Here is a 13,650-nt window from a genome sequence, read left to right on the forward strand (position 1 = left end):
CAGCACTGGCCAGAGGATTGGAGAAGATCAGTCTACATCCCAATCCCCAAGAAGGGCAGTGTCAAAGAATGCTCTAACTACCGCACAATTGCACTCATTTCACACGCTAGCAAGGTTATGCTTAAAATTCTACAAGGAAGGCTCAAACAGTATGTGGACCGAGAACTCCCAGAAGTGCAAGCTGGATTTCGAAGAGGCAGAGGAACCAGAGACCAAATTGCAAACATGCGCTGGATTATGGAGAAAGCTAGAGAGTTCCAGAAAGACATCTACTTCTGCTTCATTGACTATGCAAAAGCCTTTGACTGTGTCGACCACAGCAAACTATGGCAAGTTCTTAAAGAAATGGGAGTGCCTGATCACCTCATCTGTCTCCTGAGAAATCTCTATGTGGGACAAGAAGCTACAGTTAGAACTGGATATGGAACAACTGATTGGTTCAAAATTGGGAAAGGAGTACGGCAAGGCTGTATATTGTCTCCCTCCTTATTTAACTTATATGCAGAATTCATCATGCGAAAGGCTGGGCTGGATGAATCCCAAGCCGGAATTAAAATCGCTGGAAGAAATATCAACAACCTCAGATATGCAGATGATACAACCTTGATGGCAGAAAGTGAAGAGGAATTAAAGAACCTTTTAATGAGGGTGAAAGAGGAGAGCGCAAAATATGGTCTGAAGCTCAACATCAAAAAAACGAAGATCATGGCCACTGGGCCCATCACCTCCTGGCAAATAGAAGGGGAAGAAATGGAGGCAGTGAGAGATTTTACTTTCTTGGGCACCATGATCACTGCAGATGGTAACAGCAGTCACGAAATTAAAAGACGCCTGCTCCTTGGGAGAAAGGCGATGGCAAACCTAGACAGCATCTTAAAAAGCAGAGACATCACCTTGCCAACAAAGGTCCGTATAGTTAAAGCCATGGTTTTCCCAGTAGTGTTGTATGGAAGTGAGAGCTGGACCATAAAGAAGGCTGATCGCCGAAGAATTGATGCTTTTGAATTATGGTGCTGGAGGAGACTCTTGAGAGTCCCATGGACTGCAAGAAGATCAAACGCATCCATTCTTAAGGAAATCAGCCCTGAGTGCTCACTGGAAGGACAGATCCTGAAGCTGAGACTTCAGTACTTTGGCCACCTCATGAGAAGAGAAGACTCCCTGGAAAAGACCCTGATGTTGGGAAAGATTGAGGGCACAAGGAGAAGGGGACGACAGAGGACGAGATGGTTGGACAGTGTTCTTGAAGCCACACACATGAGTCTGACCAAACTGCGGGAGGCAGTGGAAGACAGGAGTGCCTGGCATGCTCTGGTCCATGGGGTCACGAAGAGTCGGACACGACTAAACAACAACAGTGGGGATCTTGTTCACTTATTTTTTGCAATTGTAACTGTATATTTTTTTAATGTGCAGTGTGCCCTGGATTTTGGCTCAGAGGAATCAGGGCAGCACATGTAAAGCATATGACTTCCCCCCCAAAGAATCCCGGAGGACTGTAATTTGTTAAGAATGCTGAAAATTATAGCTCTGTGAGCGGAGAACCACAGTTCCTAGGATTCTTTGCAAACTGCCTTGTGTTTTTCGGACGAAGGCTGGTATGTAAATTTAATAAATAATAATAATAATGGGTCACGTGCCGTGGATCCGCCCGCACTTATTGCTGACAGGGAGCCCCATTGAATCCAATGGGGACTTACTTTAGATTAATTTACGTGTAGGATTGCACTGCAGATCATAGCTGTCAACTTTTCCCTTTTCTTGCGAGGAATCCTATTCGAAATAAGGGAATTTCCTTTTTAAAAAAAGGGAAACGTTGACAGCTATGCTGCAAATACAGTAAGCAACAACAAAACAACAAAAAACCGTGCATTTGCAAGGAAAAAGGAACCCAGCATGGGTATACTAATTATATTAGGCGGCGCGAGACATTAGAAAGCGTCCCGAGCTTAATTCGTATCGATCCCCTGGCGTCCGCACTTCGGCGCGCCCGGCCCCTTTAAGGCCGGGCTGCCTCGGGGAATGCGGAAGCAGGAGCCGGGACGCCGTTGCCGTGGGAACCGGCTCGGGTGACGTCGCAACCGCCCGCCCCTCCGTCCCCGCCCACGACTCATTGGCGAGCGCCCGTCATGTGGCGCTACCGAACGTTCGCTCCGAGGCGGAAGCCGGTCTGGAAGGGGGCTCACAGGGGGCCGGCGGGGGCAGGAGACGGAACCCCGTTGGGTAAGTAAAGGGCCAATCAAGGGGGAGGCGGGCTTGCCTTTTGAGGCGTTGGCACGTCCCGCCGCGGTCTGCTCCCCCCCTCAAAGTTGTAATGGTGGGGTCTGAGTCCGCTCTTCTTCGTTCTGTGGGAGGGCGCTTCCATTAGGGAAGTGGGGGGGGGGAGGCGGTGGGAACATTAGGCGGTAGACAGTTATTGTTGGGGGGGGGGAGGTTTTCAAATAACGTTGTCCCTTAAAGGCCAGCTCACTTTATGGTGGCGTTTGTGACAGTTCCGTGGGCCGTGTTGTGTGATTGTTGAAGGCTGAGAGAAGGTGGTTGCAGCCCAAAATCACTTAATGAGGGCGTGGGAGGATTTGAACCCAGGTCTCCCAGTCTGGGGCCCTTAACCTCTGCAGGTCAGGGGGCATGGGGTTCTATCCCCCCTGGAGGCAAATCTACACACACATATATAGGGGTTGCAAGGGGTGGATTGTCAGAGGAAAATCTCATGCAAGAATCGCAGGTGGAGGTACGTAGTTCGGCCGGAGCAGGAATGCATGCAGAAATTAACGCTTTGACCTGTTACGACAAACCCCTTTTTCAGCAAAAAACAATAATAGCATAAATATGGAGCAGCGGTAGGAGATCATACAGTCAGCTTGGTAATGTTGGGGTGTGTATGTGAAGGAATCCAAGGGTAATCGACTAATACTCTCTTACACACAGCTAGGATAGTAGATCCTGTGAAAACCCCAGCTGGTGGATCCTTTCAGTGGCGTAGCGTGGGGGGTGCAGGGGGGGCCAGCCGCACCGGGCGCAACATCTGGGGATTAGGGGGCGCAAATCCACGGGTTAGGGGGCGCAAATTACTTGTCTTGCCCCGGGTGCTGACAACCCACGCTACGCCACTGGATCCTTTTTCCCAGGGATGGTCCTCAGGGGTGCCTCAAGTCTTCTGAAGGATCTGTGGTGATTCATCGGTGCAGAGCTTGCCCAACTGAAAATAGCAAAGGGGTGGTCCCAAACTATTTTTTAATAAATGCCCAGCAGGTTCTTGTGGCACTATAAAGATTAACACATTCAATTTGGTTTAAGCTTTTGAGGACTTTAGTCCCAACTTCGTCGACAAAACTTTGTTCTGAGTTATGGGTATATGCAGGATTACTTATCATGCAAGTGATGAAGTCAATTGTAGACCGTGGGATCTTATGCTATAATAAATGACTTGTAAACTGCTTAGAAGTTCTTTTTATAATTGGTAAATAAATATTGTTAAGAAAATTTTAAAATGTTAGTTTTTAAGGTGCCATAAGAATTGGGGGGGGGGGTGTTTTTTGCTGGGGCAAGCTAATGTAGCTACACCCTCCGGAAGTTGTTGCAATCAAGTCCTTTATGGGGCTTATGTTGCTGAAAGTATGATCCATGGTATCTTGACAGGATTTGTATTTATTATGTTATAGCTTAAGGACCTGAAGGCAATGTACATGGTTCTCTTACCATTTTATCACCACAACATCCTTGTGAGAGAGATTAGGCTGGAAGATAGTGGCTGACCGAGGTCACCCAGTGGCCTTAGTGGCTGAGTCGGGATTTGAACTCAGGTCTCCCCAATTCTAGCTACTATATCACATTGTCCCTCAGTGACATCTGCTAGAAATCAACTGTGTGATCGACTGTGATGGTCCTTGAGAAGATGGGAGTGGGCTCTAGAGTTCAGTGGTTGTTGGGTCCTTTTGAATACAGTGTAAGAGAATGTCAGATTTAGTTTAATTAAAATGTTTACTAAATTACGGCTTTTCTATTTATCATATTAAGCAGAGTGTGTGTACTAGATCTTCTGCTTCTAGAAGTTCATATATGTCATTGATCAGTAGTGAAATCTTTGCAACCCTGCTGCCAAGATGTGGGAAGAGAATTTCTTAGCATACCTTCCAAGTGTGTTTTTGTGTGTTTGTTTTGTGTGTGTGTTCTGCTCTGTGCCCCATAATTGGGTGGCACCTGGGCTTCTGGGTAAGAATGTTGTTTCTGTGTATCCTATGTTTGCCTGTGGAAATTCTCAGTGAGATTCTCAGATACCAGCTGCATATATATGAAAATTCTATGAGATGGAGGTGAATTAAAAATTTGATATTGGGGCTTTAGGAAGAATTATGTAAGCTTTCAGGTTCTGATATAGATTTAAGCTGCTGGCCATCTGTGTGCGGCAGTCTGGATGATAAGCACTAGTTTCAGAGTCCTACCCAAAGTAATTTCTGAACTCTTAGTCTGCCATCCTAGACATTGTTACCTGGGAATAAGTCCTGTATAACCAATAGGGCTTACTTCTGGGTAGACATGCGTAGAATTGCACTGCAAATGTCACACATCTCTGCTCTTAAATGCAAAACGTTTTTGCACTGTTCCCTTGCTGGGATGAATTTTGGATGACAGCTTCTTGTAGAAGTTGTCAAGATTGGTTCCTTCTGTCAGTAAAGGCCCAAGAATGACTGAACTGTGCCACATTCTCTTCTGTTACTGTACCTTGAGATTCCATCTTGTTCCCTCTCTCAGCTGTGTCTTCCAATTACTTTTTAATGAACCACCTTGCCACATCCCTGCGAGCACTAATAAAACGGCAATTCTAACAAGTTTTCTTTTATTTTTAAAGTTGTACACCGAGTGACTGGGTATACGTTCAGATCACTTCAAAGTTCACGATATTACATTCCTCTCAGCCAGGAGTTCTGGTGATTTCTTACTGCCCTGGAGACCCCCTGCCCCACAAACATTGTTGGCATCTGTTTGTCTCAAGAGACAATGGAGTGCGCCTCTGGGGGTGAAGTCAGGCCGTGTTGTTTCTGTTGCGTTAAACAGACCCAAAGTGACCTCTCCGGGGCGCAAGCCTGGGCAGCGTGTACGGAGGTCCTGCGCTGCCCAGATGACAAGCGCTCCCTCTTTAAAGAAAGATATATCTGCAAAATTGGTTTCTCGAACCAATGCCTGCCCTTAATGGCAAGGATTCGTTTCAAGCTTTAGTAATGTTTTTGCATATTTCCCTGGCACCCTACCCTGCAGCCCCTGAGCAGCCTACAGCAGTTTCACAGAACTCGTTTTGTCACTTTTTGTCTAGTCAGTGAATTAGCTTCTAACATGTCACGCTGAGTTGGTACCGCTGTTATTACAGTTCTTCTTCTCGGTAATGGCAGCGTGATTGGTTTGCAGAACTTGTTGAAGCCTGCGAAGGCGTTGCCTGAGGCGCCACATTCCCAATCTATGAGCGTTGCAGAACCGGGCACCCTTTTGCTCCTGGCAGAATCTCCGACCAGCCTTTTCTCTGCCCTCACGGTCACGCCAAGGGGCAGGGAGGAAGCTGGCAGCTCAGCTGGCGGTCACAAAGGGAGATTTGTGTTGAGCGCGCCTGGCACAGCTTGCGCCTGTGCCCCAGAGGTCACCTGATGATCTTAACTGATGCGGGCATTAGCCCTGGCAGAGCGGCGTGAGATGCTGTTTCTCGCTGGTTTGTGTTTTTGCTAGAAACTGCGGCAGTGGAGCACCTGGGGTGAGGAGGTGGAGGGGAGGGGAAGGCCAGGAACGGGTGCGGGTCTGTCGTCCGCCAATCCGAGAGCCACGTGGACATGGTGTGACACGGAGGATCGGCTTTCACCGCAGGTCGTCATTCCTTAAGCTAGCCCCCCTTCTCTCCCCCCTGCGTAGCAGAGGTTAAAGGGCAAAGGTTTCACACCCTGCCGAGAAGGGAGACAGTTGACTTCCTCCCTCCCCAATCCCTGTCCAGTTCCAGCTGCGAGGCTGTTCCCTGCCCTCTCTCCCAGTCCCCTGTTTTCCATGTTTTTGGCATTTGCATGTGCCCCCTTTGCTGCCTGTGCCCCTTGCTCTCATCCTGCCCCCATGTGTTTCCTAGTTTACCCAGAAACATTTCTTCCCCAACAGATGCCAAAGCGGTGACTCAGCTGGGCAAGTCTCAAACTCCACGTCCTGGGAGGGAATGGTGAAAGCCTGGGCATCTCCCGGCAGCGCAGATCTTTCAGCTCTTGCTCAAAACTAAGTTTTGCCTTCCACATCTCGTCTTTTCAAACATCCCATCTTTGGAACTCCATGCCGCTTGTAGAACATGGATGGGGAGTCTGTGGCCCTCCAAATGTTGTGGGACTGCCACCATCCCGACTTGGGACTGGCGGGAGCTGAACTATGACCACATCTGGAGGGCCACTCGATTCTTCATCAGCTGGTGCAATAAAACAGAAGGGGCAGTTTCCATTCTCTTCTAGGAAGAAAACTCAAGTTAATGATAAAAAGGATTTGACCCTTTGTTGTTTAAAAGGATGCTGTACGTCTCTTAGGGTGAGGCCCACTATAAACCTGAAAGTTGGGGGTGCGGGAAGCTTGTAACACCTTTGCTGCTCCTGGATCTTCAGCATCAGCCACCAGGGGCTGGGAAGACAGCAATGACAGGGCAGTGAGGAGGCCCTGGTTTGTGGGTTGCTAAATTCCTTGGGACTTAAATGAGCCCCTTCCCCAGTATCAACCATCTCGGACCGTATGATTGGCAAGTAGGGCCTTGTTGGTAGTGGCACCATTGGTGGCTCGCCTGTGACGGGGCCTTTTTTGTGGTGGTTCCTCGTTCATGTGGAATGACCTTCCTAGTGAGGTACGTCTGTCTCCATCATGTTTAACTTTCAGGATGCATTTGAGAACATTCCTGTTTGGCATTTGGTGGACGAAGGGGTGCTGTTCCTGGCAATCCTGAGATCACTGCATAAAATAATGCTTTAAACTGATTTTAGAATGTTTTAGCTGTCTTAAAATGCTTTTTAAAAAAAAAAAAAGATGTGTATTTGTTTACCACCCTGGGCTTCTTCAGGAGGAAGGGTGGGATATAATTCAGTAATTAGAAATAAGAATGACGACATCAACAACATCTGGTGGCTTTGAAAGTGAGATCCAGGCCAGGAGAACCAGCTGCAGACTGGTGGTTGGAACATGGGAGGACGAAGGGGGAACTGATATATATAATATGCCTCATAACTCATTTTTGTAACTATGGAGTTATTATCCATTTTGATACAAGCTGTCTCAAATTTTTGGCTGCTAAGAGAGGTATAAATACTCCAAATAAATCAGTTAACTTCAGTGGTTAAGGTGCCCCTGCTGCACTGCATAGAAAGATACTTATTTCTTTCCAAGATCCAGGATGATGAAAACTGGTTCTGCCGCTTTGCAGCAGAAGCTGACTGTGCACAGTGCTGTTTGGCTAGTGCCCGTGACATTACAATTCCACACCTGGGAGGTTTCACCACCTTTAATGTTTAAAAAGGCGATCTTGGAAGCGATGGCAGATGCCAATGTGAATAACCCGGCAGCCTAGACCCAAGAAAAGAATAAATAAATTAAAAAGGCGTTGTGGAATGGGCAAGGTGAGATAATTCAGTTGGCATTCAGATTGCTGGTAGGCCTGTCCCTCTGACAGAGTGTCAAAAGAGTGGAGGCAGAATAGGCTCAGTTTGTGTGTGAGAGAGAAAAGTGCGTAAAAACCTTTGCAGAGGTGCATTTGCCTGCGCTCTGGACACCTTACGAGCACATGTGTTTTTGAAGCGTGGTGTGTGCTTATGCTGAATCTGGGATTGTTTTTTGTGGAATCAGAGTGGAGGAGGGAGCAAGGCGTGAGGATGGAATTGGGAAAGTGTGTTTGTGGGGAAGGCATAACAAAGGTCAGAAACGGAGCGGAATTGCAAATTCCTGTTAATCGGAAGGGAAAGAAGCCTCCTCTTAGCTGTTCTTTCTGACTGAGGGCAGAAACGACAGGTACGCTGTAGCAAGGAGTAATATTTCATTTGGTATTCGAATAAATAAAGATATTCCAGCCCCTGCATGAAAAGTTGGCATGGGCCGCTTTAAGAATGGGGCTGAAGTCTGACTATTTCAAATTGTGCCCCACGTTGTCTGATTTAAATAGAAGTCGCAGGACCGTTTGCTGGCGAGTCTGTGATCCCTTTTAGTTTTTTCTGATCTGGCTCAACGAGTGCAATGCCCCTTTCTGCCCTTAGCGCTCTGCACAAAGGCTGTTGCTCTACAGCAGCCCAAACTCAGATGAGCTTCAAGGAGCCCCATGGGACCTGTCTGCGCATGGGGAGCATGTGGCCCTCCTGGAAAGAGTTGGTCTAATTGGCACCGCTCTTGAAAACATGGTCACGGGAGCCCCATAAACAGCCCTGGCTCCCTGCCCTGTGTGGGGAAGAGCAGGAGCCTGTTGTGTTCTGTTCTTCTGGTGCAAATAGCGTCATTCTTCTGTTACAGAATCAACCAAATCAGTTCCTACAGTATTAAATGCAAAAGAATATAATAGGTCTGTGGTTGCTGAGGTTTTTGGAATCTTTGTTGCCACACTATTTCACAGGGTTGGAAGGGACCCTGGGGGTCATCTAGTCCAGGAATCTCAACTCCATGACAGATGGCCGTCCAACCTCTGCTTAAAAACCTCCAAGGAAGGAGAGTCCCAACTGTCGAACAGCTCTTACTCTCAGAAAGTTCTGCCTGATGTTTAGCTGGCATCTCCTTTCTTGCAACTTGAATCCATTGGTTCGGGTCCTGCCCTCCAGTGCAGAAATATATCATGTGCTGTAGAGTATAATAATAAGAACTGCTAGACTCTCCGCATCCTTTTAGTGGGGGAAAGCACTAGGTTTCTAGTCCTCATTGATTGCAGAGGAAGAAACAGGCAACAGCTGTTTACACAGTGCTGGTTACCCTGGCTCCGGCGTTTGAAGCTGTAGTGTGCATGGCATTAGCACCAATCCATATCTATCCTGTAGTTTCTTGGGAAATGACGCTGTTTGTTGTGTTTCCCCTCGAACCAGCTTCCACGCAGTTCAGAAATATATGCCGTTCCCTTTGCTGAGGTGTGTACATCTGAGGCAGCCATTGCACATGCTCAGATGACAGCTTCAGGAATAGGAGTTGGAGGCATGGGCGTATCTAGGAATTATGTTAGGGGGGAGCAGGACTTTTGTTAGAGGGGAGCAGAAGAGAGCTATCTGTGATGCAATTGGTCAGTTAGTTAAGTATTTTTATTTATTTACTTGATTTAGGGGGGCAGCTGGGACGCGGGTGGCGCTGTGGTCTATACCACTGAGCCTCTTGGGCTTGCCGATCAGAAGGTTGGCAGTTCGAATCCACGCAACGGGGTGAGCTCTCATTGCTCGGTCCCAGCTCCTGCCAACCTAGCAGTTTGAAAGCATACCCAAAAGTGCAGGTAGATAAATAGGTACCGCTCCGGCGGGAAGGTAAACGGTGTTTCCATGCGCTGCTCTGGTTTCGGTGTTCCGTTGCGCCAGAAGCGGCTTAATCATGCTGGCCACATGACCGGGAAAAACTGTCTGTGGACAAATGCCGGCTCCCTCAGCCTGTAAAGCGAGATGAGCGGCGCAGCCCCAGAGTTGTCAGCAACTGGACTTAACTGTCAGGGGTCCCTTTTACCCTTTTAGGGGGGCAGCTTCCCCCCCCCCCACAATTAGAGGGGTTCTTGCAACCACAGGAAAGCCCAGCAGGCAATGCACTTTGGGTAACATGTGAGTGTGGCTTGAAAAGTAGTAAGTACATAGGTAATTCCAGCTGGAGGGACAAGCATCCGAGGACTGAGACCAGCATTCCCCACAACCCCTAAATTTCTGCCTCGTGCTCCTCATTTTCCTCTTGTCTCCCCACTCCCACCTGTTGCTCTCTCCCCAGTTTTCCTAGCCCAGCTTCCCTCGTGAAGCATCTTCTCCATTGGGGTCCTTTGCACTCTCAGAAAACACATAATAATAATAATAATAATAATAATAATAATAATAATAATAATAATAATAAATAATAATACAACAACAACAACCCAAAGCCAGCACCTTCCACCCTCCCCACAGCTTTGCTGCGGGCACCAAATATATCCGGTGAATATATATCATGCACACCAACCACTCTGTGGCTAGTTTATTCCAGCCATGGGTTTGCGGAGAGGGAACTGGCAGCAGAACTGGAATGTTGGAATTTTGATGCAGCGCCTGAGCATTCCAGAACGCTGCCCTGCCGAGGGGGAAACAGAGAGATGGGCTGAGACGGCAGCTTGGCCCTCCTTCCCCTTCCCAGTCAATCCCAAACTCTCCCTCCCTCGTCCCCTCCTCCGAGGCGGGGCCAGCCTGTTGACTTCCCCAGCCCTCTTTTAAGCCGGCTGGCTGGGCAGGCAGCCAGTGGCCGAAAGGCAACTCCAGGCGGCATCAGGAAGCCCTGGTCCTTGGTGGGCAGCGGTGGGTGAGTACCCTCGACACAATCCCCTTTCTCTTCCTGTGCTCAAGTGTCTCCAAGAACCGGCTGGGGTGTCAGCTGCCTCCAGTCCCCTGGTAGCCTGAGACCAGGCTCTTGGCTCCTCAGCGATCCGAGACCTCTGCTGCCACCGCTGGCCTCCCTGGCAGGGCTGTTGTCAGGATTTTTGAGGATGCAAAGAGCTTTGGACGTCTTTGAAGTGCTGGAGGCTACTCCTAACTATTTGGAAGGCCTGTTGATAGGATGATGGTTATTTATTAAATGTGGGTGGGCTGTGCTTGTGGGGAGTGCTTTGGGCACCTGTCGGCGAGGGTCAGGGGCTTGCCAGTCACAGAATTAGAGTTTGGGAAGGGACCCCCCCCCCGGGTCACCTGGTCCAACTCCCTGCAATACACAGCCATCTCTGGGCAGGCTCAAACCACCAGCGGTCAGAGGCATGTCCCGTCGCTCCACCTGAAAGGGAGCAGGTTTTTGCCTGTACCTCACCAGGGTCAACAGCTTAAGCTGTGCGCTCACCTTAACCCCTACCTGTTCTTAGAAGTGAGCTGCAGCCAATGGCGGGAGGAGGGATAAAAGAGGGATCTCAGGGACCCCACTGAGATGTCGGCAACATCTGCCTGCTCCATCCATTAGGAGTAGGCTTGATTCTCTTTTCGGTTGTTGTTTTTTAAGTTTTATTTCCGAATTTCCAAAGTTTTCAAACTGATACATGCTTCCAAGTAGACATCCATTTCACATACAGCTTCACCCCCCCCCCGTAGTTCCCCCATATTTTCTAAATTTGCTGCGTATTATAAATATTCCACACTGTGCTCCCAACAAATACCCAACTGCTGCTCTTCATTCCAATCCTGCCTGCATTTTTTACATGTTTACGTGGAGTGGGCTTGGTTCTCACCTGCACAGCTTCACCAGGAGAGCCCACGTCAGGCGTTATTCCTGGGTGACAGAACCGTTGAGAGAGAGTGGGTTGGAGCCCTCTGGAAACGGGCTCTTCCGTACATTGATATTGTCTTAGTAAGCGATGCCCGCTCTTCTCACAGGGCTTCCGGCCTGCGCGGAGGAGACATGGAAGCCGAGGAATCAGGGAATGTGGAGTACGTAGCTGAGGCAGTGACGGGGGAGTGTAAGTAAGGGGCAGGACGTCCGGCGAAGGCGCGCTCTTCGCTTGGTGAGAGGCTCCTTGCGCTCAGTCGCAGCAGCATAACTTCTCCACCTGGCTCCCTTCGTACCCGCCTCTCCGGGGGGGACCCCCTCACAGCTCTCCTTTCCTCTTCCAGGCCCCCCTGTCGCTGACACCATGGATCCTCGGCCCCTGTTCCAGACCCTGCATGCGCTGGCGGAAGACAACGTCAACTTCTTCCAGGAGAGCACCAGCGAGACGGGCCGGCGCTTTGTGGCGGCCTTCACCACCATCCGGGAGCACGCCCGGTGCCTGGAGCCGGTGCTGAGCCACTTTGCCACCATCTACCACATCTTCGACCTGGACGAGCACACGCCGGCCAACGGCTACCGGAGCCTGGCGCAGACGGTGCGCTGCTGCCTGGCCCACATCGTCCACAAGAGCCGCTACGTGGCTACCAACCGGCGCAGCATCTTCTTCCGCACCAGCCACAACTGCGCCGAGCTGGAGGCCTACTGCACCGCCTTGACGCAGCTGCGAGCCCTCGTCTACCTGGCCCAGCGCCTTCTCACCCAGAACCGGCCCGGCCACCTCTTCAACCATGAGGACCGAGGGCTCTCTGAGCAGTTCCTGCAGGAGTACATCACCATGCACAAGGGCTGCTTCTACGGGCGCTGCATGGGCTTCCAGGTGAGGCGAGGGGAGGCGCTCAGCCCGAATTGAGGTCCTAGGCTTTGGGGAGGTGGCCCCTGACCCGTTGCAGGCATCATTGAACCCCCACGTTCCTACCTGTCATCATTTCTGTGGTCTCCTGTTCTAAAAGGAGTTTGGTCTTTCCCCTTGATGTCTTCGCAGTGGGACATCTATCTGCACAGTGCCTGGGGGCATGAGCTGCTTTGGACTGAGTCAGACAATTGGTCCATAAATAATAAAAATTATAATTACAATTAATTACTTATACTCCGCCCATCTGAAAGGGTTGTCTCGGCCACTCTGGGTGGCTTCCAAAATAATATAAAAAACACAGCCAAACATCAGGCATTAAAAACTTCCCCATACAGTGCTGCCTTCAGATGTCTTCTCAAAGTTGTTTATCTCTTTGACATCTGACGGGAGGGCGTTCCACAGGGAGGGTGCCACTACCGAGAAGGCCCTCTGTCTGGTTCCCTGTAACTTCATTTCTCACAGTGAGGGAACCACCAGAAGGCCCTCGGAGCTAGTGCAGTATCGCCTCACTGACTGGCAGCAGCTCTCCAGGGTTACGGAGGAGGGCAGGGGGACGTTCTCAGCCCCACCTAGAGGTGTCAGACACTTATCCTGGGACCTTCTGCATATAAGGCAGTGGAGCTGCAGCCCTCCTTCTCCTTTCCCTCAGCCCAAACCCTGTGAAGTTGCTGACTGCCCTCTCCAACCCCATCTATAGCGTGGCTGAATTTGCCACAGCTGTGTTTGCTTGCATTCATCCCTTGTTGGCCTGGCCTGACTCCTCTCTCTGTTGTTCCTCCACCACTGGCTGCAGTCAGCTGTATTCTCCTGGGGGCAGGGACCTGTCATCATCCCCCCCCCCCCCCCGTGTTTGCTCTGTGCTTTTTGTTATTGATTTTTACGTCTGATACGTCTGGTAATAATTGCCAGGAGAGCCCGCTTCATCCCAGGAGAAGCTGGTGCCCTTTCCTCACGAGATCTCTGTACTCCTCCCAAGAAGTTCACCTTGTTCTCTGCAGAGCTCACACCGGTCCCCATCAGCTCCCTTAATCGGATTTGCCCAGCACAGAGCCCTCCGTGTTTGTCCCGAAGGAGCCTCTGTGGCAAGAGCTGCCACACAGCGGAGTCAGGGCCTCCCTGTCACGGAAAGCCAGCTCTGGCCTTCCCCTTTCCTTCTCTCTTCTTTTCCACGCAGGCGTCGGCCTTGGCTGCGTGGCCCTGAGCCATGGGTCATGCAAGTCCTCTGGCTCTCTCCCTCCTCCAGCCCGACACACTTGCCAGTCATCGCCCTGTCTCACAGGAGACAAAGTTTCCCTGCTGAGTTTGGA

At 50.0% G+C, this 13,650-nt stretch overlaps 1 protein-coding gene across 4 annotated transcripts in view; it reads left to right on the top strand.

The window, feature by feature from the left end:
- Positions 1 to 2,109: 2,109 nt before the first annotated feature.
- LIPE (lipase E, hormone sensitive type) overlaps positions 2,110 to 13,650 on the top strand; it is a 29,121-nt gene continuing 17,580 nt past the window's right edge. Inside the window, exons 1-3 of one of the 4 annotated variants that reach the window (XM_081200238.1) lie at positions 10,281 to 10,482; positions 11,538 to 11,620; positions 11,775 to 12,307. In XM_081200238.1, coding sequence (XP_081056364.1) covers positions 11,563 to 11,620; positions 11,775 to 12,307 — 591 coding nt within the window. In that variant the 5' untranslated portion in view covers positions 10,281 to 10,482; positions 11,538 to 11,562. Of the gene's footprint in view, positions 2,224 to 2,421; positions 2,732 to 10,280; positions 10,483 to 11,537; positions 11,621 to 11,774; positions 12,308 to 13,650 lie in introns of those variants that run through there. The other 3 variants (XM_081200237.1, XM_081200236.1, XM_081200239.1) reach the window with 3 other exon arrangements.

Source organism: Podarcis bocagei (genome assembly GCF_964188305.1).
Source record: "Podarcis bocagei genome assembly, chromosome: 7".
NCBI lineage: Eukaryota > Metazoa > Chordata > Lepidosauria > Squamata > Lacertidae > Podarcis > Podarcis bocagei.